Consider the following 26,221-nt stretch of genomic DNA (forward strand, 5'->3'; position numbering starts at 1 on the left):
ACGAAGCACTCACTAGGGGTTGTGTGCTCGTGAGTGGAGAACGGGTGTGGAGAGGAGATAAAAGAATAATAATTGTTAAGCGTGCTGGCTTTTAAACCAGCACCATACTTGTTTCTTCGTCCACTGTTTCTTAGTGTCTGTTCGTTTTGTCAGTCTGTTTTGGCCAGCGCGCCGTTTTCTTTTTCCACAAGCCACCCTGGACAGAGTTTCATGAAGATCACATTTTCACACAAGTTCAAAATGATTTCAAAGGGTATTTCATCAAGCACTGTTTTAGTTTGTATTCATTTAGACAGAATGTGTTACTTACAGGAAAGTAAAGAAGCAAGCCTCCGAACAGAATGGTTTCCAGAAGAACCAAACCCGAAGCTCGGATACTCTGAAAAAGATACAAGAATTATTCAGCAGGGTCACAACAGTAAACATCTTCAAATGCCATTTCAATGTATATTTTTTCAACTTTCACCTGTTACAGTCTAACCCTTGTAATTATTCTGCAGTAAGGGTTCTGTTTCCCATACTGAGATTTAATGATTTCACTCTCCCTTTTTCTAAATTCACAGCTGCTGTGGAATGTTAATTCCTCCTTGTGTTTGACATGCAAGGCTTATGTTGACTTCAAATGCTCGACACTTGAAAAGCATCACATGTCTTTCTGGAGCACTGACATTAAAGACAATAGGCAGCTAGTTACCGTTACAAATTAGCACTGACTGTATGAGAAACAAAACATGAAAAGATATACTGTATCATTTAAAAATGTCCAACCAATCAGATGCCTTATTCATGAGTGTCTCTACATCTACTGGGAATATTAAAAAACGTACAATTCCAGAACCTTTTTATTAGGAAATAGCAGAAGTAGTTGGGTGGTATGAAGTTCTGATTTTTGGGCACACATTTTCTTTACAATAACCACAGAAAATAAACAGAAGGCCTAAATGCATTATATTGAGGTAGAGACAGTGGTAACTGTATTCAAGTGGTCACTTTAAGAGTTAACTTCAAAGAGCGAGCATGTTCAGACTTGTGTTTACTACAGGAAATGCCAGTAACAGGAATAGCATCCCAAGATACTGACAGCCTGCATAAACACACACAAATGCTATTTAGCATCAATTGCACCTGACATGTTTTAAATGAACACTGGCAACCCACATTGGACAAAGAATAACCAGCTTGACTTACACAAATGTATAAAGAGTTAACAAGCTAAACTTTTTCTTTTAAAAATCTCTGCTCTTAAATGTCCGAATAGGCCAGGCTTCAGACACACAAATAAAGAAAGCTTATATAGTAGAGTCAGTTATAACTAAATGGCCAGCCATCTATTTCGGCAATGTATTACTTTATTTTGTGCTGGCTGATTGTCATGTAGTTATTCTTTCAGGATCAATGCTAGAACCTGCTTTTATGATTTAAAAAAAATGAGTGGAGAGCAAAGGTTAATTATTATTATTATTATTATTATTATTATTATTATTATTATTATTATTATTATTATTATTGCAAGAATGCCCACGGCTCGTTCCTTATGTTATTAAATCCAGTGATATTCTTGCAGATGCCAAATCATATTTTCCTTCTGACCCACTGTGACCCTATTTGTAGCTTTAATGCTCCCATTTCTATTTCATGAAATGGCTTTTAAGCCTACAAGCTAATTTTATTTGTAAGTCAGTCAGCAGTTTGCTTTAGTTTTAAGGGGAAAAAAAGCAATGTGTCACCTTGAGGCAGACTAGAATAGAAGCTAAAAGGACATCATCTCCCATTTGAACACAACATGAGAAATAATAATAATAATAATAATAATAGGGCTATAATGTTCCAAATATCTATCTATCTATCTATCTATCTATCTATCTATCTATCTCTCTCTCTCTCTCTCTCTCTCTCTCTCTCTCTCTCTCTCTCTCTATATATATATATATATATATATATATATATACACAAAAATCCATCAATGCAATGAATGGAACAAATCATGCTTTCAGGGAGAAATTCTTTCAAAACATGCAGCTGTATTTCTTTTATACAGTATAACTTTAACATTTTACCCAAATGCTGAGAGTACTGCAAGTGCTTATGGTCCCAAATATGTACAGCCTTAAGCTGAACAAAATTGAATTAAAACTAAATTCACGGTAATGCCACCAAGACCAATAAAGCTCCTTCTGTATGTATTCTTCCTGACAGACTTCCAAGCTAGATAACATTTTCTTGGATTAAAATGGTTTGAAATGTAAGACTGACCTCATAATCTGTTTTAAAAATGCATTCAATACATTGAGGTGAAAATGGACCGACCCTTACATAAAAAGCTGCATTTTCCTGCTGATGCTAGCATAAGTGTCAGGTGCGTCTGTATTCTGGACTGCAGAAGTGTTTCTTGAGGAACAGTGATGACCATATGAGCCATTTTTTTTGCCGTAGATTTTTAATGCAAGAAGTAATCAATGAGGAATGGTCATGTATTGTTCTGGAAACCATAGCCCAAACCTTGCTGACTCAAACCAATGTAATCCTAACTGTAGTTTATAGGACCTACAGTATGTTAAATATTCATTTCAAGTGGAGTGGGATTGGGCACAGTTTGTTATTAAATGAAATTATATATATATATATATATATATATATATATATATATATATATATATATATATATATATATATATATATTAGCAATCTCAGTTAACACAGGCAGACGAAGAGTGGGCGCGAACCCGGGACACACTAAAGCATAGCGCTGATACCGCTGTACAAAAGAGCCGGCTCCTTTGCAAGGAGTGTATATCGGGCATATGTCTTTCTTTGTGTGATTAAGTCACCTACCACCCCTGCTGCTGCCTTCCCCCATGCACGCTATAGTACATATACACTGCTGTGCAAAAGTCTTAAAGGGGGGGTTATACTACCATAGAATCAACCCACACCATCTACAGAACATCATGTCACGTATACATTTTAAATAAAACAAAAAAAAAGTTTTACTTTTTTTTTTTTTTTTGGACGCTTCTCACGTCCCCCCTTGGACTGCTTCGTGCGCCCCTCCTGTTGAGAACCACTGGGTAAATGTGACGGATTGGCTACTACAAGACTTCATATTAGCTGCTCATGTATAATTTATTTTGAGTTGTTGTGATGACAAGTTTTTGAAGATTTTGATCAATGTGTATTAAAGATTGCTAAATGACAAGCTTGGTTTCTTCTCACCCAAACTAAGCTGTATTAATAAAAGTCAAAGTTGTTATAATAGTGGAAAACACTAGTGGAGGCTTTGAGTAAATTGTTGATGCTCATGACATCGATATATATTGTAACTTTTGCATAGCAGTGTATACTGTGTGGGTTTTTTTCATAGCATTTTTATATTACGTAAATTGGTAGCTTCTGAAAAAAAAAAAAAAAAAACATGTCACAAATGCAAGCCAGCCAAAGCAGGGTTTCACATCTTTCAATGGGCAATTTCACGCAAATCAAACATATCCTGCGCAAGTAGCTTTTGTAAAACCACTGAATGGTCAGAAGAAAAGGGATCAGTTTTGTGTTCCTCATGGTTAAGTCCTCTGTCACTAATTGTTTTCTGTGTTACCCACACAAATCATGTTTAGTGTTTATCCTACTCAAATACCTTTTTAAAACCTTATTCATACTAATAAGTGATAAGAGGAAATACGTTTAATATCAGATAACATGTTGTTCTTATTAAATCCACAATTTAACGTAGAGCTGGCTGCGTACTTTGATCCAGCTATTTATTTTTTCCCCAATTTCGAGCATGAGAACATTTGAAGGATTAACATATTGCATGTACTGTCAACTAAAAATGCACAGACAGCAAGAACTTGTGTTTTTACCTTGTTTCGCCGAAAATGATAGACAACCAGCATGCTGATGAAATCCATCAGCATGCAGACTGCATGGAAGGAAAGGATAGATATCCGTAAGTACCCATCCTCCTGGGCATAGCAGGGGCTCTCGTCTGTGCAGTAAGAACATCCTGCTCTGCAGGGCAGACACTCGTGCACTCCATCAGACAACTCCTCTTCATATGGGCTCCCAGAAACTGGATTTTCTTTTGCTTTCTCTGAAAATACAAAGTCAAAGCTATATATTAATTTGGGTTTGTTAAGAAAAGCGTAACAATAACCCTTAGATGTTATGATCCAGGGCTTCTCATCTTTAAATATGTACATAATTATGGTTATTAAACACTTTATTTTATTTGCAGTAAAAGCCTGGAATTGTTTCCCGGTTCAGTCATGGCAGGATTAAAGCATGCTTTCTGGGTGACTGGGGCATCTCATATTGACACTGCTTGTGTTATCTCTGTCTGGCCCCTAGTGCTGTCAACTCAGCATGTTTCATGAGCACGGAAAATAAGTCACAAAATTATTGTAATTGTAATTTTGCACTTACATGTTTGTTCATGAATCACGATGGCTTTTGATGACTGCCATACTTGTTCCATGTTTGGTATTTCCTTGTGTAAATATAATAGATGAAGCCAAGTTCTCGAGATGGTATGGGAGATAAAGTATAGTAAAATACATACAAATAAATAACTAGATACAAAAATAAGATGGAGCACCAAAGGAGGAAAAAGTACGGTATAATATGCTGTGGATAGCAGGGGGAAGTACGGTATAATATGCTGTGGATAGCAGGGGAAAGTTCTGTATAATATGCTGTGGATAGCAGTGGAAAGTTCTGTATAATATGCTGTGGATAGCAGGAGAAAGTTCTGTATAATATGCTGTGGATAGCAGGGGACAGTTCTGTATAATATGCTGTGGATAGCAGGGGAAAGTACTGTATAATATGCTGTGGATAGCAGTGGAAAGTTCTGTATAATATGCTGTGGATAGCAGTGGAAAGTTCTGTATAATATGCTGTGGATAGCAGGAGAAAGTACGGTATAATATGCTGTGGATAGCAGGGGAAAGTACTGTATAATATGCTGTGGATAGCAGGGGAAAGTTCTGTATAATATGCTGTGGATAGCAGGAGAAAGTTCTGTATAATATGCTGTGGATAGCAGGGGACAGTTCTGTATAATATGCTGTGGATAGCAGGAGAAAGTACTGTATAATATGCTGTGGATAGCAGGGGAAAGTTCTGTATAATATGCTGTGGATAGCAGTGGAAAGTTCTGTATAATATGCTGTGGATAGCAGTGGAAAGTTCTGTATAATATGCTGTGGATAGCAGTGGAAAGTTCTGTATAATATGCTGTGGATAGCAGTGGAAAGTTCTGTATAATATGCTGTGGATAGCAGTGGAAAGTTCTGTATAATATGCTGTGGATAGCAGTGGAAAGTTCTGTATAATATGCTGTGGATAGCAGGAGAAAGTTCTGTATAATATGCTGTGGATAGCAGGGGACAGTACGGTATAATATGCTGTGGATAGCAGTGGAAAGTTCTGTATAATATGCTGTGGATAGCAGGGGACAGTTCTGTATAATATGCTGTGGATAGCAGTGGAAAGTTCTGTATAATATGCTGTGGATAGCAGTGGAAAGTTCTGTATAATATGCTGTGGATAGCAGAGGACTCTCTTTTATTATACAGCATATTACAACCTGCCAGTCCATCCAAGTGTTGACTCTCAAGGGAAATATAGCATTAATTCTGTGGGAGCAGAGCTTCTTCAGGTTTTCAGATGAATTAAATAAACTGTTGACGACAGTTTTAGAAGTCTTACTGGATTGTATTTATCTGCTATAAGCTGTGCCCATGCAGTCCAACTGGGATTCCTTCACACATTTCAAGTTTGCTCATTTTGTTTTCCATGACATACCATTCTAGTCTCGCCATTTCACTTCTATCCAACCTCAACATGTTTAAAGTAATTATAGCTAACAATAATTCAATAAAACCTAGCAATCTTACACTATCGTTAGCTACATGGGTCTCAGCTGTGCAGCTTTAAATGAAACGCATGTCATATATATGGGGTTGGAGTTGCAGGTACACAAGTTCAGCCTCTCAATACACAGTGAGACTTGAAATATAGGTCTTGAACAGGTCAACCAAGTGGTATGGTGCCCGGCCAATAAGGGTTTTTCAAGGCAACCAAGAGGATGTTGTTGCTGATCTAGTAAGCAACGTGAAATGTGAGGTACCAGTAAAAACAATAAGAAACTATAGACACTGGTGTTTTTGTGAACATTAGCTAAGAATCCCTGGTTGTATGGTGTACACCTCTGATGTGGAGGATGAAACAGTTTAATTGAACTTGACTGAGAGAATGATGTAAGGCAGCTTTGCACTAAATATACACATTCTCTCTCAAAGCGTGTGGTCTGATTGAAATGCTACTGCCAGATGTAATTACTTCGCTTGAGTGGCACCATCCAAAACCTTCTGAGAAAATGAAAGTTTGTTTTTCAGTATATGTAAAAGCAATTCATGAAAATAAATGAAAAAAATATAATAATAATAATAATAATAATAATAATAATAATAAATACATTAATTAATTTGGATAATGTGGGTAAATTCATTATCGCATGGATACAATGGGGTTTGTCTTGACAACATCAATAAAGAAGCAAAAACACTGTTGGGCAATTGAACTGGCATTAGTCTACAGTAGTTTTCACAATACAACATGCAATCTTTGCATAACGTACATGGCTGAGCAGCTTAGGGTTACATCTCTAGTATAACGTGCACCTCAAAGCAAGGTATTACACTGTCTAGAACAGCATAACCCGGGTATACTGTGCGGATACTATGTAAGGAATAACACGCAAGAAGGGGGCGTTGTGCGAGGTGCAGTCGCACAAGGGGGCGTTGTGCGAGGTGCAGTCGAGAAGTGGGCTGTATCAGTACAACCCACGCCTTCAAGAGTTCACTTTATTTTCTTGTAATGTAGCAGTCTGTATGTTCAGTTTTTATATTACATGAAGTCTATACTTTCCCCCATTGGAAGATAAAGCTGGGCTGTGATAAAAAAAAAAGACCCTATTTCACTATTGTGAAAAGGTGGGCTGCATCCCGCTGCAATAGATGAACACAGGTTTCAGGCCTTACATATCCATACTGTGGGCCATTATTAGTACTTTGGTTCTAGGTTGTAGGAAAATTAAGAAAATGGAGTGTCTGGCTTTGGAAACATGGCCATGTATTTTCAAAGCAGAATGAACTTGCATAGGCGAACAAAGAAATACAACATTCCCCAGAAGCTATTGGACACGCACTGCGCACCAGATAACGTTTTGTTTATTTCATACTTTCTCTGTAACTTTATTGCTCGTATTCCTCCAGGCCTCCAATCACTGTTTATTTAGATATTATTATGTCACCATAAGAGTTTTCTTTTTTTGAAATCTAACTCTCCCGTTCAGCTGTTTGTTCCAAGCATTCTGCAATTTCTCTTTTTTTTTTTTGGATACCCTGGCAGTTAGGGAGCTTAAATTTCCATCACCTTCATTTGCATGTCTCAGAATGAGGATGTTTTCCAATGGTGAAAAACTATGCATTGCAGGTGATGATGGGTTTTATCACCATGTCCTGTAATACAGCTGTATGTGCAATTATGTTATTTATTTGTTTATTTATTCATCATTAAGGCTATGCTACATCAATGTTTTCCAGCAATAAAGATTAGGGGAAAGGGGAAAAACCCTCCAAGAAAATATTCTTCAGACCCCTTAAACATCTTAATCCCAGTAGGGATGTACCAGTGGTCCCTTTTATAAGTATTGCTTGTCATTGGCCCCTGGGGAACTGTTGTAACGTCTGTATAGATCAATGTGGTTAGTGGGCATCAGGGTCTAACACAACACTTATTATGTATTGGTCTTTCAAAACAGCTTTGACAATCTTGGCAACAGTCCGGACATTATTGTCCCCATATTTTAGCTGTGTCTTTTCTGGTTGCCAAGTTATTCAGAGTAAAATGCCCCTGACACAAATTATGTAGGAGGCTGTGTGGTCCAGTGGTTAAAGAAAAGGGCTTATAACCAGGAGGTCCCCGGTTCAAATCCCACCTCAGCCACTGACTCACTGTGTGACCCTGAGCAAGTCACTTAACCTCCTTGTGCTCCGTCTTTCGGGTGAGACGTAATTGTAAGTGACTCTGCAGCTGATGCATAGTTCACACACCCTAGTCTCTGTAAGTCGCCTTGGATAAAGGCGTCTGCTAAATAAACAAATAATAATAATAATGGAAACAGCACATGTATGGATACACTGTATATATGAATTCAATTAACAAGCCATTTTTAAAATATGAAACAAGCTATTTCTCAAAGGCAATGTTCTGCAAAACACATGATTTACACAGAAGTCCTTTATCATTAGTATTAGAAACTGCTCTGTAAAAATCAATGACTCTAATTATAAATTCTTATCTTTGTTCCTTGCACAAGCTCTGGATCGTGCACTGCTGCACTTCAAAAGATAAAAACAACAGCATGCTAAATTCATTATATTGTGACCTTCATATGTACCATTTCTGTATTTCCTTATTTATTATTTCTAATGCTGACACTAGTTGCTATTTTGCTTTTCCAGTTTATAAAAAAAAATAATAACTTTAGAGCAGTTTGTATATTAAACACACACACACAAAAAAAGATTTTATAGCATCTTTTTTTACCATGTGCATTTCCAATAGGTTCAGTCTGATTCTATAAATCTTAGAAAAGCTTTAACTGAATTTCCAGAAAAACAAATAGACTTATTCAACAATCAGGTAGATCAGAGAAGTTGAGGGGCTAAATATAAAACAGCTGCTCACGCAACTAAAGTACAGATAAAACAGCATTTTAAAACAGATCTTCTCTCAATCACAGTGTGCCAATCAGAATCACAGCCACAGCTTACCTTATTATCTCTTATGTACCACAGTATTTTTCCACAGCATTTTTGCAGTTTTGTGCAGTAACTTCTTTGTGCTTTACAATGCTTACTCGTGCTTTACCATGCTTTCACTATGCCTTTGTTATGGTTTCACTATGGTCAACTTTTTAAGGGAATTCAAGCTGATAAAAATGATAAAGTGAAATGTATTTAAATATAAACACTTCAGAATGTAACCTTGCCTACGTTTACTTCCCTAAGGCTTGCTTTTAAATCTAAGCAGCTATAACTTGGTGTTTAATGTGTCCCAAGTACCAGCTAAGGAGAGCCCCCTTGCCTACATGGAACAAGGGGCCAAGTGGAGCTGAAACATTATTGTAGGATAATTGAACATTTGTGGAGGAACTGCAATGAGGAGCAGTACAATTAAACGCAAAAACTGTCCATTTAAATTGTCATTGTGTGGGATAATCTGAACAACTTAAATAGAACAGGGCGCAAGTAACAGACCACCACCAAATCTTCCCAAACAATGTTCTTCTCCCTACCATATATATAAACATATAAAAGGATGGATTCCTACATTACTCTGCAAATATAAAAATTTTCACAAAGACTTTCTTCTCTAATATACTTGATAAGATGGTGTACTAGCTAGTTGATTTTGATAAAGTTTTCTAAGAGGAATGACCTAATGGGTTAGGCACTGGGCCACCCTAACCCCCCCCCTGTATAATAACCCCCCCCCCCAGTATAATAAACCTAACCTTACATTAGGTTTACTATACTGTTTGGCTCCAGGTTTACTGGGGCAGTCTGGTACAGTTCAGGGTTTTCAACATCTGAATGCTTTTACCGGTCTATTTTCCTTAACAGATGCCAGATGACAAGCACCAGATTTCATTGCAATTTGAACTGTTAACCTGGAGCGATATGGTCACTCTACCTTTTAACCACTGCAGAAATCATGTTTATTCAGAGGATTCAGAAACCACCACTTGACTGGCACTGGGTAGGTTCTATTTCTCTGGTGTGTGTTGTCTTCATGACCTCTCTGAGATCCTGCTGTCTCCCCTGAATGAGATGTTCTGCTGTTGACATTGTGTTCTACAATGAAGTCCTTTACTTTCCAGAGCACAATCGTTGTGCACTATGAGACAATACCATTCCCCTTCACAGAATACTTTTTAAACAACAAGCTGCCAAACCATCCCCCAACATATCTCCTAACCCTCTCAGTTTCTTACATTACAAACCAGGGAGCACATTCATATACCCAGTAGGAAGCTTTTGTATTCGCTTCATTCTATAAATAAAGCTTGTTAAAATGAGGTATGTTTTCTGGATACTTGGGAGCAATACTGGTGACAAAACAGCAGGGCTGAGACTCTTTATAGGGGTATATAACCCAAAACCCCCGAGCCAAGGGGAATTGACTGTGTAACCCTTATCAGGTTAAAAAAATGAATGGTGCATTATTAATGGTATCCTTATTTCTGAGGCAAGGGGCACTTACTTGTATAGCCATTGACTGAGAGCCGGCTGGGATGGTAGAATCCATGTCTGCAGATGCATTGGTACGCATCAAGAACAAATCCAAGTCCTTTAATTGGTTTGCACTGGGAAAAAAAAGAAAAGAGCTTTCTTAACGGGAATGTTGACGTATATCTATACAGTGTGTATTTGTAACTGCATGTTCCCCCTTAAAAATAGGAATACAGGACAAAAGTATAAATGATGGGCTCTACTGTACAGTATTTCTAATGCTATTTTACCCACATCTGCAATAATATAAAGTGTGCAACAAATGATAAGACAGTGTACACTATTGATATGGCCAGAGGTTCAACAATGTGGCAGATAAATACATTGAACAGCACTTGCAATTGAACTTGACTGACACTAAATAAGCCTGTAAATATGAATTGATCTCTTTCAAGCGGTGATCTCGTGAGGTTTCTCAGCAAAGGGGTCATTCAGGCCTATATATTGCCTCCAAAATATTAATGAATATAGTATGAATATTCCCATGGCATATACAATATATATATATATATACATTTCAACATTTTATTATGTGGCCATACAACTGTATTTGTTATTGATGCCCATTCTTTGAAGGATTTCTTCAGGGCTTTAATCACAGAACCCTTTCGCACAGGCTGGGATCCACTGTTCAGTCAGGAAACTCATGCGCTAGATTATTTATTAAAGCTTAGACTTAGACGAAGCCCAAAGCAGGCAGAGGCTGGGGAGAAGGAGGCAAACTCTGAAGCACAGCAGGGATGTAATGGATTAGGGTAGGATATAAATGCTTTCCTTGACAATCACTGGCCGTATTGTTTATCAAAGGGCACATAAGATACTATATTCGTTTGACAATTTGATCTGGTCTTGGAAGCACCTAAAACAGGCCTGATGTTTACATGATTTTGACCTAAGGTTAAAAGTGAGTTTCTTGCCTGAACCACCACTGTGCTTAATTTCTAAACATGAAAGATTTGATCTATCTTCATTTTAAAATGAATCTTAAAAGTACCAGAATGGCAATTAAAATATAGATTTTTCTAAAACAAATTCACGTTTTATTTGTACATTGAACTTGAGATAACATTTAATAGGTAATGCATGCGCCTCACATGTGACTTTTAGGCTACTCCTCCTTGAAAGCATCTAGCAGGTAAATGTTGTCTTTGGTGGTTTGGTTATTTTCTGGCTATTTTTATCATGCATGTTTTTTTCTATTCCTTTCGATTATGAGGTCATCACCAGCGCAGAACTTCAATCACCACGCTGTCCTGTATAGTACATCATGTCCTCCCCCTATCTTTGTTCTGGAGCTCTGCATCCACTAAAATTACAAATTACACAAACGTTCAGTTATTTTTCATTCGTCACCAATTTAAGAACTGTATCAGTACAATCTGAATTGTTTTTGAAAGTATCTTAAAAGTATTTTTTTTTTGTTCCTAGTGTCTATTCAATGGAAAGACTAATTTGATTTCTAAAATAGATCGCTTCATTGGTGCCCAGGCACCGAAATTAGACCGGCCAGGTGCCATATAAGCATTTTCATAACAAATTGGTAAAGATTCTTAAGGTAATTTTTAAGTCAAGGTTCTGCCTATAGAAAAAAGTACCGGAATAGTGTTCGGATGCCTGGTAAAGTAAGAGGGTAGGTGTAGCCCCGCCCCCCCCCCCCCCCCCCCCCCCCCCCCTTCAGTTTCCGCATTCTAAAATAGATTTACAATAAAATGTAAATCTATTTAGCATGAAACACTAGGTCTGCATAGAGAGGAATCATGGACTATTTTTAGCCCATTGTCTGTGATGTGTGGTATCAATTGTATGTGCATATACAGCGTGGCTGTGGGCCTGGCTCAGAGGTGGCAATACAATGGCTGCTATAAACCATAGAGCACATTCCCATTAAACCTCATCATTTATTAGGCTTAATGAACTCCATTGTGAAGATGGGAAAATCAGTTATAAATGGAACTCTGGTTCCAGGGGCATTATTAACTGAACAAAGTCTGTCAGGAAAGGCAAACCCCATGTCATTTTTTGAACATGAACTTCATTTTCAACAGCATTCTGTGTTGTACACGCATTAAAACAGTAGATTTAGAATAGAATGGTTTTCTATGAAGTTGTCTGTTATATTAGTAGTAGTAGTAGTCGTAGTTGTAGTCGTAGTAGTAGTATTTAAAAAACAGAGAATAATATAAGCCTCATTTTATTTATTTATTTTTAAATTATTGGGACTTTACCAAGCCATTATATAAGCAAAGTGAAGTAGCCACAGGCAACGGTACTGTACACATCACCCGCATATTCGTTCAGCCAAACATAAAGCAAACAATGACTCAAAAAAGCAAAACATGCTATATTTAATTCCATGCCACAATATAGGATACTTTTCACCTACAAAGTTAGGAAATCAGCCTTTCAAGATTCACAAAAATAAATCTGTGTCGATAAAGAGTTGCACCATCCTCACTTATTTTGATCCTCCCTCATTTGTTTCCAAGCTGCCTCACAGCAGATGTCAGTTATATCAGTGTAGGCAGCATGGTGTCACCCAGAGTAAGAAATTCAGAACGGGTAGAGACTTTGCTTCATGAAACCTACAAGCTCTGCTTTAGCAGAATCCAATTAAATCATCTGGATGGAAGAACGCCTTGTCCTGCTTTAAAAGAAAGCACCCTTATTATTGAGATGAAAGCCTCACGATGTTGAAGAGACTGCATTTTACATGTCAGGGGCTGCAGTCATCTAGCGCAAGCTCCAATTCCCAAGCTCATGCAAGACAGTGAGGCACAATGCATTGTGGAAATCTCTTGCACTCTAACCCTTGCACTCTAACCCTTGCACTTGGCAGCTCTATTGAAGTTTGCTTTATACGAAGGATTATGGTCAATAGCCAAGTCAAGTGCTGTTTGACCAGTTCACAGTACTATTTAAAGGTTTGTTTAAGGACAGGTATAAATAATGGATTTCAAGGGATATGTAGGCACACATTTCTTTCATATCTCTGCCGCATTTGGTAATTGAATGTTATGATAACACTAATTAAACTGTCTAAGGATTACTGAAATACACCCACAGGGAAAATGTCTGGATCATAAAAAGAAGGGGAAGTTAAATGTAATGTGATTTTAAGCTACTTTCTTTTTAACTCTTAACAGTTAAGGAGCTGTCTTTTAAGAAATGTATGAATGTATCTGTCCTGTAGTTTCAGCATAAAAAAAACCAAGGGAAGTTCCTTATTAAAGTCACATGGGTCCAGATTTTTGCAGGTAAAAAGAAAAGTCCTTTACCTTCTTCACAAGAAAAAGTGTGAATCAAGCCTTCGCAAAATTGCATTAAATAAATATATATATATATATATTTAAATACGACTAAGAGCTTCATAAACTTGAATGGTGGTTAAAAAAATGAAGGTTTCTAAAAAATAAAAACATTTTCTTAAATAATATAAAACTCCTAGTCTATTTCATACCTGTAGGAAGTAACTTTCATATTTTGTGTGTCAGTTTGAAACATATGCAGATTTTCCAAAGATCAACAGCAGCATAATAAGTGAATATTTAAATTGAAAACGCTTTGGGACTAAAGTACTTCCAGAAAGTATGCTGTATGAGGTGTAGGCCTATGTATTTTACAAAAACCCTTCATACAAATTTATATTCTTCACAGCAGCATATACATCGTAAATAAGCTCTATTGTAAAAGGCTGGTAGTATGTATGAGAAATATCTATTTATGAATATATCGAAACACTGCAATCGCACATGCAAATTAATGTAAATGTTTCTAAACAGAGCACTAAGAAATCGTGCTAGGGCAATAAAGAGCAAACTTTTCTTCATCAAGATCACAGCAAAGAGAATGCCAGTTCCTTTACTGGTCTAACCTAATTCCATCAACGCCCAGTTCAAACTCCCTACAGCATAATCAGTGAAATCCTGCGCAAATAGCACTTTGCCCTTATGTTTGCATTTTACTGTGTTTCATCAAAATCAGCCCATTTTCTTTTAGATTCAGTACAATTTCTAGTCATAAATACCAGTTACGTTGCATCACCCATGAGTTATTAGATTTTATTTTACCATTATTCATTCTAGTATCAGCACAGTCTATATCACTTTACCTCCAGTCGAGTGTTTTCTAGTTTTTGAAGAATCTCTTAAATCAGAATGACAGCTCACACAATAAACACTGAAAGGATTTTAACCACTGTTGGCAATGTGGTGATTTTTAATAGATAGCTACTTAAAACCAACCTTAAAATAAACATGCTAACTACAGTCATCCAGATGTATCTAAAAATAAAACGAACCTGTCTACACTGTTCACACGTGTCCCCTATTTAAATATAACACAATACAGTCTACAGAGATCACTGCGACTGTTGTACAAATTGCTGTTTTATAAATCACTGCAGTATCATTTACACCATTTTCAATACTGCCACTTGTGAAGTCGTTTGCTTTTGCCAATTGACCCCACATTCATAGTACTGCTTAGTTTTAATGCTTGAATGTTAATGATGCTTATCAACTGAATTTAAAACAACATGTTCTTTTTTTTTGTTACGCAAATGAAAACCGCAGTGTTAATGGCTAAACATATTAGGAAAGTGATAAAAAAAAAAGGCCGGGTAGCATAATCTACTACTTTCGTGTACCCATTTAAATGAAATATTTTATATTTCAAATGAGATGGAAATGAACCGGGAATTCTAATCTAAATGAAGAACATATTTATTAGATGGTCCAAGTCACGTTTTGTTTGCAGCACAGTAGTGTTTTTTTTTTTTGTTTGTTTGTTTTTTTAATTACACTCTACAGCTATGGCCAAAGGTTATGCATCACCTAGAATTTTAGAATTTTATATTAAGTCGATACCCCATAGGTCATATCCTTTAGGGTTAGGGTTCGGGTTGGCATTAATGTTTTGGGTTAGGGTTCAGGTTAGGGTTATATCGTGCAAAAAAAATGTACATTTACTAAGTTACTACTATGTAAATACACAGGAATTGCACTGTTCCTACTAATGCTGCATTGCAAAAAGCAGATGCAGAGCTTCATATAAGGAAAGCAATGCAATCCAAAATGTGATTCTAACATTACTGTAAAATACTCTTTATACTAAACAGTTACGGGGATTCAAATTAATGTTTTATTTAACTATAATTAACATGTAAAAAAGAGAAACTGACATTAATCTGTGATTAACTCAAATTATTTTGTCTAATCTCTCACTAATAACTGAATAATTTCATTAACCTGAAACGAAAACATAATTTAGTGATGTCCTAAAAAATAGTTTTTTTTCTTGTTGTTTACATACTTTACGATAATAGTGAATTACTGAAAAATGCTTAAAGAGTGAAATATTGCTCATTAAAAAAGAATAATAGCAATGCCTTTGTGCTCCTGTTATTTGGTTAATTTAATTTGGCAGGGATGGCAGGGCTTGTCTCTCACAGAACTGCAGTATTGCATGGAAAATCAAGAATTAAGTTATAATGCCAAATGCATACCACTACTAAGCAGAGCCTCTGCACATGGGAGGGAGTTCTGCTCTTTCATTAGCTCCAGTACAAATTGGAGGTATTCCATGCTGGAGTTGTGCTCCTTTCTGATAACAGGATCGCCCCAGGTAATTCTGGACTCATTTAATAGCATCCTGGTGAGAGCAGCAGGTGTGCTTAGCGCTGTTTGTGGGAAGGTCATTAGGACAGTGCGCTCAACTTTCTTTCCTGGACCTAGTGATATGGAAGTGGGCAGATGCTGCTCAAGCTTCCAGAACTTTCCGTAGCTGGGGAGTGGAATATATCTTTTTAAGCATATGACTTGAACCAAGAGAAAAGCAGAGTCCATTGAGCCAGTCCATTAAGAGGCTCGACTGGCAGTCTATCAAATTTAAAACATTACACATCACCTCTCTTGCTTGACTGTGTAATTTCTTGTTCTATATGAGGAAAGCCAGATCCCATCACTGCATACAAGAACAGGGTATAAAGACATCTGGCTTGCAATTTCACAAAAGAAACAAGCTTTCGGTTCATGCCACTGTCACCCAATCAATGTAAATATTTTCAAATGCAAGCATTAACTCATGTTATGTGTTTTATTTCCTGACATGAAACAAGTTACTGCTATAATGGACTGCAAATGTTATACTGGAAGTATCTTTTTGAGTGTTTTGGTCTATGTTTGCTAAATGTTTAGTGGTTAGGAAATGTACGTCTAAAAAGTCACATTTTAGAATTCTGGGAAGTGGTTTCTTTATAAGCGCTGTATTACTGCATGCGGGATTTTCAGATGTTCACAAGATTGTTCTGAGCGACAGTGAAGGGCAATAGCGGACAGATTTGCCGGTGCAGTTACAAACAGTTTTGCTAAATAGGGCCCTTAATTTCATATAGAAAATGGATATTTCAACCCAGTAAGCGCAATTGTCCTCATTTGAGGACAGGCTATTTAAATGTTCTCTTCAACTACATTGTTATGATAACTAACTCTAATAACTGCAAAAGTTAAGTCTAGATGTAATGTATCAAATTACATAACTACAGCTTGTGTTCTGGTTTTTTCCAAAAAAACATTTATTTGGTACTCAGTGGGTTACATTTGTCAATAAGCTAGAGATACCACCTGCTCCACCTTTACATCTTGCTATATGTCAGTATATATAGCATTTGGTAAATGAGAAATGTGATGACAGAGACAGCAATAAAGTCTATATAAGATCAAATTCAACAAGCACAAGGATTGAAAGAACAATTGAAACTTGTGAGGAGAGACCAATGGAAGGACTACGTTCCCATTATACTTAAAGACAAGGACAAACGACAGCTGTGAAACAGAGTCTTCTATCACAGCTCATGGGGTTTAAAGAAGTGTACTCAAGTGAAATATCAATTCAGGTTCCGCTCAAACAGATTGTGCTCATTAAATATAACAAACCTTAACTAATCGCAGCTTTTTCAAAAAAAAAATCTTTCCCAAAATGTGTCACTCAATGGTTGTAAAGCAAAATAAGTGTCGCCATAACCTGAACTTGTTTTTATATTGCCTACATTTATTAAAACTGCAGCAACACATTGATTTGTTACTGATGTTTACTTCACCCAAAGCCTTTTGGTCAATTAAACCTGAGGGAACACAAAGCCACTTTTTTAGGAACAGTGGCTTGAAACCTGGTTCCAGGAGACCAAGTTTGAGGAAATGTTGCTGTATCAAACCCAAAGTCTCCCCTGGTGTGCCATGCAGTGGCCTGAAACCTAGTCTCCTGAAACCAAGTTCCAAGTGGCTTTGGGTAGGATTTTCAAATGTTTGTAAATGATAACTCCAGTGTTAATCAAGAAATGGGTATGTTGCATTGATTTTGGCATTTTCAAGCAGTCGTTATGACTATTTCGTTCTTAAATAATCGTGCCAATGTGATTTCCGAAATTATGTTGATTTAGGAAATAATGTTAATATCTTAACGAGTAGAACTTCTTGCGACTATTTATTTTGTTTGTGTTGGAATTTAAAAACAAATCCATGTTAATTGTCGTTATTTATCAGGAGTTAATTTGCACTGAAAAAGAGGGTTTTAATTAATGAAAGAGTATATAACTCACCTTGAAACAGATATTTAACAGACCGTGGCTGTGACGCCGACGATACAGAGAGTGTACAGGACCACGGTTAATTTCTTACAGACTACCTAGATAATTCAATATTTGTAGTTATGAAAATATTTTCTATACTTGTGGTTATGAATAATGAGATTTATTCACTTATTTTAACCATCTTACGGAAGGTTTGTTGTATTGTTAAAGTGATACACCGTTATTTGCACCCAGTGTAATGTTACTACCAAGAAATTATCAATGCAACTGTAGCCTATTTGAATTCTGTATACGTACATTATGTTACAGCTGACATCTACTATAGATTTTATTTGAATTATACAACTGAAACCCTGGTATAGAAAATGGCATATTATATATTACAATAAAGTTTGGTGATTGCGGATTTGCAATGTGTCCTTGGCTTTTAACAGCTGTGTCTTATCCACACAAGAATGAAGAACAGGCATCAAGGACACACAGCGATGCACTGGGAATGTGATCGAGATCATTGACATGGATTTTGCCTAAATGTATTTGTAATGTTGTTTGACTTCCCCCACACTTTATGTACAATGTACACTGTCACCGTCATACATTTGTATGCATATAAAATGTTCTTATAATACTATAAATGTTCAGTAGCTACTTCTAATCATGTTGAGTTTATTTATCGCGAGCAAAGAGTACCAGAGAAAATGCATGATTAGAGGAATTCAGCGAACAATTAATTATAAACAAATTGTGTGTTGGGTTAGGGAGTTCTATCATAATTTTAAAAGCTTAATAAATATATAATGAAGTGTTATATACATGGTATACATGTATAATATAGTTAACTACAAACTCAAATGCCACTTCAAACGTATGTATTTATAGCCTACAATCGTACATACTAAAATACAGACAAAAGTGGATGTCATCATAAGAAAATAAATTCCAACCAAGATGGTTTATGGTATTTTTTTTCTTTTTAACCAAAAAAAGATTGCAAAATGCACATTAAAAGAGTTGTGTATGTGGCAAAATATCCCCCCAAATGAGGGGAAATTACCCATGGAATATATATTTTTTTTAATCCATGCAGTCCGATTTTTACCCACATGCCAAATAATGGTAAATCATCATTTTATATGTGAAGTGTTCTAAATAAATGTACATTCTGCATGACAAAATGCACTATTTAAAATGGAGTTTACCAATTATACACAACATAGATATTCCCATTATTTTTTTATTTCCATGTGGCTGCTGCTCGCTGGTGGGAGAGCCGCCTCCCTGTATGCTAGTAGTTTCCATAACAGTGAATTATGCTTCCATTCATTTTTCTTGATCTCGTTAACTAAAGCTCTCGTTACTATACCACGAGTTAGATACAATAACACTGGTTTTTGAAAATCCAGCCCTTTGTGTTCTCTCAGCTTTACACAACAACCATGTTTACCATAGGATAACTGTGTCACATTATGTACATGAACAACGTTATTACGTAGGTACTTCAACCATAATGTTCCCACGCAATAATACAAACCAATTACATTAATTATAGTAACTAATGCAACCCATGTAATTAGATCATATGTTTTAAGGAATTTGTACTTAGGACATCTTCATATTTTGTTTTCTTCAGGTGACTTTTCTGCTTTGAAACTGTAAAACAGTCTAAAAGGAGATATATTGTTTGCTGCAGATTTAAACAGAGATTAGATTCAAACAACCTAATACCTCTTGAACCTACGGCATGTTAACTCCACATCCAGGAATCAGCTTCCAAGAATATATAAGCTCAGCATGACAACATGTCTCTCAGACCAATAACTGCTTTGGGTCCACTGAGTTCTAAAATCAGGGAATTTTCGTGAACAAAAACAAAGACTCCCCGGTGCCATAATCAAAGGGGCTTGTCATATACGACTGAAGGGCTTGTAAACATGCAGTGAAATGTGACGATGGTTACCATAAAACACAAATGTGACTTCAATCACAAATCACTGCTTAAATCTCCCATCAGTGTTCTAAGATGCAGCCGTTCTAAAACAAAGAACACACAGCACTAAATTTAAACGATTTTCCCTGCTCTGAAAGCAGTGGGGTAATCAGCCCTAATTTAAACTCCTGGTGCTGTTATTCAGTGCTATGAAGATTATACCAGCTTGGACTGTTTCTCAAATTCACTACTCAGGAACCGGCAGTGGGAAAGGAAGGACAAGTCGTTGGGGACTACAGTAGCATGGCTTTTATTTTAGCATTTACTAATCAAACGCTGGCTTTTTAGGGACTTGCCGCTTGCTCTACATCCTGTGGGATACATTTGTGTTATTCCACTTAAAGAGTAATAGCGGGGTTCCAAAAAATAAAGCATTACACATCTCACATGTTGCTACAACTGTTTAAATAACATACCTGTAATTTTTTCTTTTCATTGTTAACATCCTGACAACTTTTTACACTTATAACTTTAAAGTCTGTTCAAAATGTCCGCTCTAGTGCACTGATAGTGAAATAATTATTGCCCACATTGTCAAACAGGTAACACAGCAATATGATCCATGGCAGGGGGTTCAAACATCAGCGTTATTGTATCGAACTCTCGGTATAGTAACAAACGCTTTAGTAGCAAGTGATTTTCAAATGAAATTTGTTAATAAAATCAATCAGATATGCTTTGAAATTGAGTCGATGAGATCGTTAATGTACAAATTTCTCGTTAAAAAGCTTAATTGTCGCAGGTCATGTACATCACTTTCTGTCTCAACTAGATAAGGGGAACTCCTAAATCAAAATGCATGCTAACAAGATCAAGAGAAACTAATGGAAGCATAATTCGCTGTTATAGAAACTACTAGCACACAAGGAGATGGCTCTCCCACCAGCAAGCAGCAGCCAAATGGAAATAAAAAATCTGGAATGTGCATTTATTTAGAAAACCACTATAAAATGCTGATTTACGATTATCTGGCATGTGGGTAAAAATTGGATGGCACGCTTGATAAAAAGAAAATACAATAAAGAAATATATATATATATATATATATATATATATATATATATATATATATGTAATATTACAATACAAGGTACAGAGTTTGTTCCTAATTTATGCAGCTGCTCAAACCCAAAAGGATGAGAGCTACAAAATGATGGCACCTTCACCATCTCCCAGCACACCATTTAGAATAAGAGCAGGATAAAATATACTATCAAGACAGGAGCCCATCCCCTCCAATTTCACCTGCAAGCTGGACTACTTCCCCTGCCAGACGAACAAATACCGCAGCCGACGTCAGATGGTTTGTTTCAGTTGCTAAATGCACAGAGGGAGGTAAATAGTGGGCAAGGTTCCATCATCAAGATATTGGATGCCATGAAGGACCAACAAGGACATCAGTTGGTAGTTGTGCAAAACCTAACCGACCACCAGAGTCGTATGGTTGAAAATCACCAGGCTGTGATGCAGCAAATGTCAGAGATAGGCACTTGCCTTAGGGATTGTATGGCTAGCTTGGTTCCTAGTCTACAAATTCTTAGTTCTCAGCTGCATCACATGCTGGAAGTGTACAGGGACAACAGACATTTCCTGTTTCCCAGGCTGTCTGTCCCTCTGCGTCGCAGTGACCGACATACAAGTAGAGGGGAAAAAATAGTATTTTTAATCAGCCATTTTTATTAATTTATTTATTTTTGTGTGAGGTGGGAGGTAAGCCATCTATAGGCTTGGTTGGAATTTATTTTCTTATGTTGACATCTACTTTTGTATGCATTTTAGTACGTAGGATTGTAGGTTATAAATAAATAAGTTTCAAGTGCCATTTGTGTTTATAGTTGTTAGTTATTATTAGTGCTGGGACATATATCCGAATATTCTAGCGCATATTTTTTGACATGTATTCGGATACAAAAGTCAGATGTTCGTATTCGCTACAAATGACAAAAATACCTTGCAGTTATTAACCGTATCACCAAAATTTGCATGACAGTTAAAAAAAATGGCAAATGAAAAAGAGCTTTCTGTGATATGTGAGATTATATATATATATATATATATCACTGCAGCTCTTGAGCCTCTATTTCAAAGTTTTAGACAGCAAAAAGTACACAAACCAGATTATGCGCGCGCATGCATAGTGATCTCTATGGAAAGGGTTAAAAATATGTTGTGCTGCTTTAGAGCGAGTCAGAATCTCATGGGACAGAAAAGAAGGCAAGCATGTCATTCTGAAGTGCCTCAAAATGCCTTGCTTTATCGCCTGCTTGATAAATAAACTAAAAGTAGCCACAGAACACTTAAATTATTATAAAAACAGTTTATATGCATACAAATGTGTGAAGGTGAAAATGTACATAGCACATAAAGTGTGGGGGGAATCTGACAACATTACAAACACATTTAGGCAAAATCCATGTCAATGATCTGTTGCCTGACAGCCCTGGCCCTGGCGGCTTCTCCGGGAGGAATATTCTGAGGAGGCTCCAATCATTCAAGATGAGGCGCTTCCTCCTCACCTTCCTCAAGTGCTCGAGCATTTCTTGGTCACCCAGCAATCATCGACATATAGTGCAGGATACAACACGATATGAAGATCCTAGCCACAGTTTGGGGGTTGTATTGAAGCACACCCCCTGATTTGTCGAGACACGAAACCTCATTTTTAGTAACGAAAGGTTTGCTCGATCACATTCCTAGTGGACCTGTGTGCCCTATTGTATGCCTGCTCTTTGTTCATGTGTGGATTAGACACAGGTGTTAAAAGCCAAGGACACATTACAAATCCACAATCACCTGTAAGGAATCTTTATTGTAATATCTAGTATGCCGTTTCTATACCAAGATTTCATTATTGTACAATTCAAATAAAATCTATAGTAGAGGTCAGTTGCCATATATTGTACGTATCCAGAGTTCAAATAGGCTTGCATTGATAATTTGATAAATTTGCATTGATAAATTGAGAATTGATAACAATACACTGGATGCAAATAACAGTATATCATTTTAGCAATACAACACACATTCCATAAGGTTACAAGTGGATTAAACAAGTGAATGGTTCATAACCACAAGTATAGAAAAGGCTTAAATATTTTCATAACTACAAAGATTGAATTATCTAGGTAGACTATAAGAAATTAACCCTGGTCCTGTCCTCCCTCTCTCTCTATCGTCGGTGTCTCAGGTTCGCACTCAAGCTTTAAAATTACATTTGCTGCTACTGCTGCCTCTCCCAGCAAAGCCACACTGTAGTTTGTTTATTCTATTTTTTTAACACCAAAGAACTTAAATGCTGTTTCAAGGTGAGTTATATACTTTTTCCAAGTGCAAATTAACTCCTGATAAATTATGACAATTAACACTTTGAAACTGACTTTAAAGTTCTAAGTGTAAAAAATGAGCAGGATGTCAACAATGAAAAGATAAATGACAGGTACGTTATTTAAACAGTTGTAGCAACACGTGGGGATGTGCAACGCTATATTTTTCAGAACCCCGCTACTTACTCTTATAAGTGGAATAATGTAAGTGGGATAACATGCTTGCTGGGTTTCAAATGTGTCTTTGGTTACATTCCAATCCAGTAGTGTGCTGCTGAAATTCAGGACGGAGCTGAGCTTCGGCACTTCAAACAAAACTGCCACTGATTTGGGTTTTATAACAACTTTTAAATGTCTGAAATAATTTCAGAATGTCAGCCATAAACAGGCTTTGAAATGAATCTGCATCAAAGCATAGTCTGTTGACTTAATAGTTTAAAAAATGTACACTGTTACATCGAGGGCCATGTAGAAACCGTATACCACAGTTACATCAAGAGGGCCGTATACAAGCCGTATACCACGGTTACATCATGAGGGTCGTGTAGAAACTGTATACCACTGTTACATCAAGAGGGCCGTGTAGAAACCGTATACCACTGTTACATCAAGAGGGCCGTGTAGAAACCGTATACCACGGTTACATCATGAGGGTCGTGTAGAAACCGTATACCACAGTTACATCAAGAGGGCCGTATACAAACCGTATACCACGGTTACATCATGAGGGTCGTGTAGAAACCGTATACCACTGTTACATCAAGAGGGCTGTATACAAACCGTATACCACGGTTACATCAAGAGGGCCGTATACAAGCCGTATACCACAGTTACATCAAGAGGGCCGTATACAAGCTGTATACCACTGTTACATCAAGAGGGCTGTATACAAACCGTACACCACGGTTACATCAAGAGGGCCGTATACAAACCGTATACCACGGTTACATCAAGAGGGCCGTGTAGAAACCGTATACCACTGTTACATCAAGAGGGCCGTGTAGAAACCGTATACCACTGTTACATCAAGAGGGCCGTGTAGAAACCGTATACCACTGTTACATCAAGAGGGCCGTGTAGAAACCGTATACCACTGTTACATCAAGAGGGCTGTATACAAACCGTATACCACGGTTACATCATGAAAGTCGTGTAGAAACCGTATACCACGGTTACATCAACAGGGCCGTGTAGAAACCATATACCACGGTTACATCAAGAGGGCCGTGTAGAAACCGTATACCACTGTTACATCAAGAGGGCCGTGTAGAAACCGTATACCACGGTTACATCAAGAGGGCCGTATACAAACCGTATACCACGGTTACATCAAGAGGGCCGTGTAGAAACCGTATACCACGGTTACATCAAGAGGGCCGTGTAGAAACCGTATACCACGGTTACATCAAGAGGGCCGTGTTGAAACCGTATACCACTGTTACATCAAGAGGGCCGTGTAGAAACCGTATACCACTGTTACATCAAGAGGGCCGTGTAGAAACCGTATACCACGGTTACATCATGAGGGTCGTGTAGAAACCGTATACCACTGTTACATCAAGAGGGCCGTGTAGAAACCGTATACCACGGTTACATCAAGAGGGCCGTATACAAACCGTATACCACGGTTACATCAAGAGGGCCGTGTAGAAACCGTATACCACGGTTACATCAAGAGGGCCGTGTAGAAACCGTATACCACGGTTACATCAAGAGGGCCGTGTTGAAACCGTATACCACTGTTACATCAAGAGGGCCGTGTAGAAACCGTATACCACTGTTACATCAAGAGGGCCGTGTAGAAACCGTATACCACGGTTACATCAAGAGGGGCGTGTAGAAGCCGTCATAATGATGTGTTGCAATTTGAAAGCTGATCAAATCATGAATTTTCCTGGCTGTTTCAAATGTTTGACTGGTATCTAGTAAGGCATTTGTTTCAGGTGTCACCTTCACCATAAAGGTATTTTAAATAATAATCATAGCTATCTCCCTCTCTCTATTTCTTTCTCTCTCTCCAGTTTGCACTCAGTTCTAAGGCTACAATTAATCTGCAGTAAACCTGACATTCTAAGATCTGCCTTCTATAATTAAGTTCACCTGCCTGTCTCTGCAGCAGCTAATTAAACACATTACTGTGAGAAGGAATCGTGATGACAAAGCTGCATGCACTGGTAGTCTCAGCACCATGTGATTCTGACATGGCCAGCCATGTCTGCTGCTGATTGAGGAGATGGCAGCAGTGATGACCACAATAATTCCAGGTAGCCAAACATGTACCTCAATCTACATCTGCTTTACATTAGCGTGAGGAGGAATTCATTGTAAGCACAATTGTTTTCTTTACCGATAAACCGTGAAAGATGTAAAGTACCATCATGCGCAAATGTGAAATCACTCTTTTCTTGGCATATTCCTTTACTGTTTTTTTGTAGCTTTGTGTCTTTTTTTCTCTGATGTCTTTATCGAAACTGTACATTAGGAACAAATTAACCTTTCCCTACAGTGGCTGTTTTTAAATCAATGCCACCTTTCCCTGGGAAAACTTGAAATGTCTTTGCTTTATTCAGACTCTGGAAATAACAAGCGATGAATCTATTCAATCTTTGATTTAATCAAGTTAGCCTTTAAGGGGGGGTGGGGGGGGGACACTAAATAAATCCAGGATCCTATACTTTATCTATCTACATCGTGTAGAGAGTGCTGTAATAGCAGACAGAGCTGTAGATGTTACTTTGGAATGTATCTTTTTTATAATGAAAACAATGTGATTGTCATTTGTTTGTAACTGACTGGGTACGATTGTCTGCTACTGTTGTCTTCCAAGTACCCCTTGGAGATAAGATGTATCTCTCAACGGGTTGCCATTCTTGTTAAGTAATATGTAATTAATTTGAATAAGTACACTACCTATACTGTTGTATAATGCCCTGTATGACTGCTGCATTTCTACTTCCTTATAAGTGCA

The 26,221-nt window shown here is 37.3% G+C and overlaps 1 protein-coding gene across 1 annotated transcript in view; it reads right to left on the reverse strand.

The window, feature by feature from the left end:
* The window catches only part of LOC117435767 (probable G-protein coupled receptor 158), a 103,149-nt gene that overhangs the window by 32,751 nt on the left and 44,177 nt on the right, over positions 1-26,221 (reverse strand). Inside the window, exons 3-5 of the mRNA XM_034059181.3 lie at positions 10,330-10,432; positions 3,858-4,087; positions 311-379 (exon numbers count right to left, since the gene is read on the reverse strand). Coding sequence (XP_033915072.3) covers positions 311-379; positions 3,858-4,087; positions 10,330-10,432 — 402 coding nt within the window. The remainder of the gene's footprint in view (positions 1-310; positions 380-3,857; positions 4,088-10,329; positions 10,433-26,221) is intronic.

Source organism: Acipenser ruthenus, chromosome 3 (genome assembly GCF_902713425.1).
Source record: "Acipenser ruthenus chromosome 3, fAciRut3.2 maternal haplotype, whole genome shotgun sequence".
Lineage (NCBI taxonomy): Eukaryota > Metazoa > Chordata > Actinopteri > Acipenseriformes > Acipenseridae > Acipenser > Acipenser ruthenus.